Source organism: Magnolia sinica, chromosome 1 (genome assembly GCF_029962835.1).
Source record: "Magnolia sinica isolate HGM2019 chromosome 1, MsV1, whole genome shotgun sequence".
Classification (NCBI taxonomy): domain Eukaryota; kingdom Viridiplantae; phylum Streptophyta; class Magnoliopsida; order Magnoliales; family Magnoliaceae; genus Magnolia; species Magnolia sinica.
This window is the reverse complement of record NC_080573.1, coordinates 53,132,938-53,137,087: the sequence shown is the minus strand read 5'-3', so window position 1 is coordinate 53,137,087 and position 4,150 is coordinate 53,132,938. Positions and strand designations below refer to the sequence as shown.

General features: G+C 38.1%; 1 protein-coding gene across 1 annotated transcript; it reads left to right on the top strand.

The window, feature by feature from the left end:
• Positions 1-499: 499 nt before the first annotated feature.
• LOC131243221 (protein transport protein SEC13 homolog B-like) lies at positions 500-2,413 on the top strand. Its single transcript, XM_058242442.1, has 2 exons — positions 500-842; positions 2,133-2,413. Exons 1-2 carry the CDS (start codon positions 576-578, stop codon positions 2,361-2,363), a joined length of 498 nt encoding a protein of 165 aa, XP_058098425.1. The 5' UTR covers positions 500-575; the 3' UTR covers positions 2,364-2,413.
• The last annotated feature ends 1,737 nt before the right edge of the window (positions 2,414-4,150 follow it).

Genomic DNA, 4,150 nt, shown 5'->3' with positions numbered 1-4,150 from the left:
ACCCGTTGCTATTTGTGGTGTGGTCCAGTTGATATTTGGATATGATTCATTTTTTGAATAATGCTCTAAAATGATCTCAAAACAAGTATGAACGGTGTGGATACAATAAAAACATCATGGTGGGGCCCATAGAGCCCTACCAGATCCAAAGCTGCAGCTACCATTTTCATTTGTATGGTGAAAACGTGTTAGTTTTGCATTTTATGTTAAATAGCAGTGACTCGTTCATAGAAACTGTGGGTTTGATATATGGCTATCCAGACCATCCAAATAATGGGTCTTGTTGTAGATGGTTGATATTTATAATTATCTTATGTAGTGATATCTTAACCATCCACTAAATGGACCATATATAGTACGGCTGTGAATACAGTTTGTTTTATAAACTATGGATGGAAAACTCACATTTTTTGGATTTGGATTCTTATCCTAATTCAGAAGAGAAAAATTCATTTTCCCTCTTTCGACCGCCCTTTCTCTTCGTCTCCCTTCCCTCTTTCGAGCGCCATCTTCATCGCCAATCGATCACCTTTTAAGGTGATGATTTGGAAGATGGACTGCTTCCCCCCCTACAGATGTACGCCAATTGGGTGAGGGATGTGGTATGGGCCCTTAATCTGGGGCTCCCAAAATCGACGATTGCTAGTGCTTCCCAGGAGGGGACGGTTGTCATATGGACGGTGGCGAAGGAAGGAGATCAGTGGGAGGGGAAGGTCTTGAACGATTTCAAGACGCCAGTGTGGAGGGTGTCATGGTCACTGACTAGGAATATATTGGCAGTGGCAGACGGGAACAACAATGTGACGTTGTGGAAGGAGGTGGTAGATGGAGAGTGGCAACAGGTGACGACAGTTGAACCCTAGATCTAGGTTCTTAGGTTTCTCTCTCGGTTACTGTCTTCGTGTTTTGTGGCTGTGACTGTAATTTTTCTTTTTTTTCCTAGTGAATTTCTCAGTGTGTTTCTCTATGATTTGGTTTGGATAAATTTGGTTAATGTTTGTTAGGTGTGGCCCTTACCGTGGGGCCACCTTAATGTATTTATTTTATCTATTTTTCCAGATCATTTTAAGGTATTCAGATCCAATTCTCAGGTGGACAATAGCATGGGAAAAGGTGATGATTGACCATTAATCAGCCACAAAAGTTTTGAATCAAGCTGATTTTTTTGTTCTTTTATTTATTTATTTATCAAAATACCATCCATGGAGGTTTGTTTGACCTTATCAACATATTGAATGGCAAATAAAAATAACGAAAACATTACAGTGGGCCGTAGGAAGTTTTTAATGGTAGGGTGTTCAATCACCATTATTTCCGATGATAAGGTCCACCTGAGATTTGGAACTTCATTTTTTGGGCTCATGCCATAAAATGATATGGAAAAATAGATGGACAGTGTAGATATAAAATATATACATCAAGGTGGGCCCCACTGTCTTGGGTGAGGCCCGGTCGCACTTAATCCGATTAGCCCTCTTGGGTTTTATTTTATTTATTTCTGACGTGGTCCTTATATCGTTGCCCTGTTGAATTAACAGTTTGGTTGTTATCGTGAGACCCACTCGTTAGTGCTTAGGTCCTGGGATGCTACCCATGTCCTGGTTTAGGATCATACCCGAGTTGGGAAGACTGGTGTAATTGAATGCCTGTCCCGTTGTGGATGGTCCATTGGTTGTAGGGAAGCTGATTCAATGGTTAAGATTGTCAAATCTGTAGATTATCAGAGTTCTAGAAGATGTGTATTTGGTTAAGAAAACGAATGGAACTGCTCGTGATTTGGGGAAGAGAAAGAGGGAAAAGAAATTCCTATTTAATGTATATTCCATTTCCTGTGGTTCTCCAATCCCTACAAGGGTTTCTTTTGCATCTATCAGGCATATTCATTTTTCACTTCAGTTCTTAATATTTCCCCTATTATGTTAGTGACAGGAGCTAACTGAAAGTTGCCCCTGTTATATAAAACTACATTGACTTCCTAACCATCTTGATTACTGGAATTACTAGCACAGTTTTACAAAATTTTGTTGTAGTTCTATCTGATAACCTCGTTGATTTCTAGTTCAGGCCCCTAACTTGCATTTCCTTCTTGTGTAATCCGAATGAAGTGCCTGAGGTATCGATTGATGTAATAGCTCTTAACGCAAGTCTGTCTTGCATTATCAGCATTGGTCATTCATGCAGTAGAACACAAGAAGCCCATTAAGCAACTATTTTTTAGTCTTGACCGACTGCGAACCCAGGATAATGGTAATATTGTTGTTTTAGAGATGCTTACTGTTCTTCCAGAGGAAGTCATTAAGGATCAAAATACTGATTGTAACATTAGTTCGAATCGTAGATGCCAGTATGGCCGAGAGGTTTGAGAATTTTTACAATCATTATTATAGTACTCTTTCTTGATTTTGTTCTGAGTTATTTTGAAGAATCATGGCTGTTCCTTTCTGTTCCCCTTGTGCAAGTTGCATGATAATCTTGTTATATTTATTCTGATGTTGCATGATCATCTTGCTATATTTATTTTGTTCTTCATAGATGGATGTATTTCTTCTACTCATAAGGCAACCTTTGATTCTCAAACAGCTTCTTTCACATACTCCTACCGTTCTTGAATTCCTGCTGCACCAATCTGAGCAACGATCTGAGGATGATGTTCAACTTCATGAGAAGAGTCGAAAAATATTGAGATTGTGCCAAAATGAAAATCTTCTTTCTACAATTGGCACATGGATTAGCATGTCTGGCCTGGCTGGCCGTTGTGCTACATGGTTGAAATTTGAATCAGTTATATTAAGTCTCCAAGAAATGACTTGGTTTCTTTATCTTTTTATAGACATCTATCTCAAGCTTAGCTTTTATGTTTCAAAAACATTTTTGACCAAATTTAACCAACTTTCAAATATATATGTCCTTTTGAACCTTCCCTAATTGCACAAGTGGACGAACCATCTCTATATGTTACACATAATTTGTCACCCACTAGTTTCTGTAAATGAAAATAAGAGGATTGATCTTAATAGTATGGTCGTCATGCACATAGACAGAAATGCTTGCAATGAATGTTTATGAGTACTTGGTAATTTTGGAGTCCTTGGTTAGGGTTTGGGCTGAAAGTACGAGTGCTGGAACCGACGCTTTCGGAGTCCGAACTCATTCTTTTGAAAAATAGAAAAATGGGAATATTAGTAAATATGGATTTTCTTGTTAAGAAGAAAATGGAAGATGGATTGAAAAAACATAAAAGAGATTTTTTTTTTCCTTCTTTTTTGTTTCAAGAGAGAGAGACGGAGAGGTGAGAGTGGGGAAATCGAGGGAGAGAGTGGGGGAATGAAGTCGCCGCGTGAGATTTGAAAATAGCGAGTATAGTTTGATTTGAAAATGACATTTCGCATGCGTGGCGTGCGTGGCTATGAGAGGTGTCTACGGACGTAGATTTTTACTTGCCCATCTTTGTTCATAAAAACTTTAAGTTATTGTTGGAAAAGTAATTACTTTATTACTATTATTTAGAACTAAATGCAAAGATGAAATCATCTGCACCTCTGCTATTAACTCCTAAGTAGAGGAACGCATTCTATTGTTTAAAATTCATGTCGCCTTGTTGTTGAAGATCTTGAACACTTGGTATCTTTTTGAATTGGTATCCACTTTGTATCTTTTGAATGAGTATCCATTAGATTATAGATATTTATGCTCCCTGCAACCCAAATGATAGCCCTTTCTAGCTTGCTGTGTAAGTTGAGGCAATTGAATAGTTGATCAGGAATCCTTGTATGCAATTTTCTTATTCCTCTTTTTTTCGATGAATTTGTATTCAGTTTTTGATAAATTCATTTTTTCTTATTCCTTATATAGTTTCCCAGTTATATTTGTGTTGGTTTCAGAGTACAGGTATTTGCTCGAAATTATTGATCAATTGTGGCTTGTAAACAAAGGGATGAGTAACCAACAATACAAATATGGGAGGCCTTCCCCAGGTATCCAGATGCTTTTAGATATATTTATGTTATTTTTAAATGTATTTGCTCGAAATTGATGGAGTAGACCTGGATGTGCATCGGAGCTATCCGGATGTCGAGCGGGGGTCCTTGGAAGGTGGGAACCGCTGTTATGACCATGATGAAGCTGTCCATTTTCTATGGACAGCATTGGA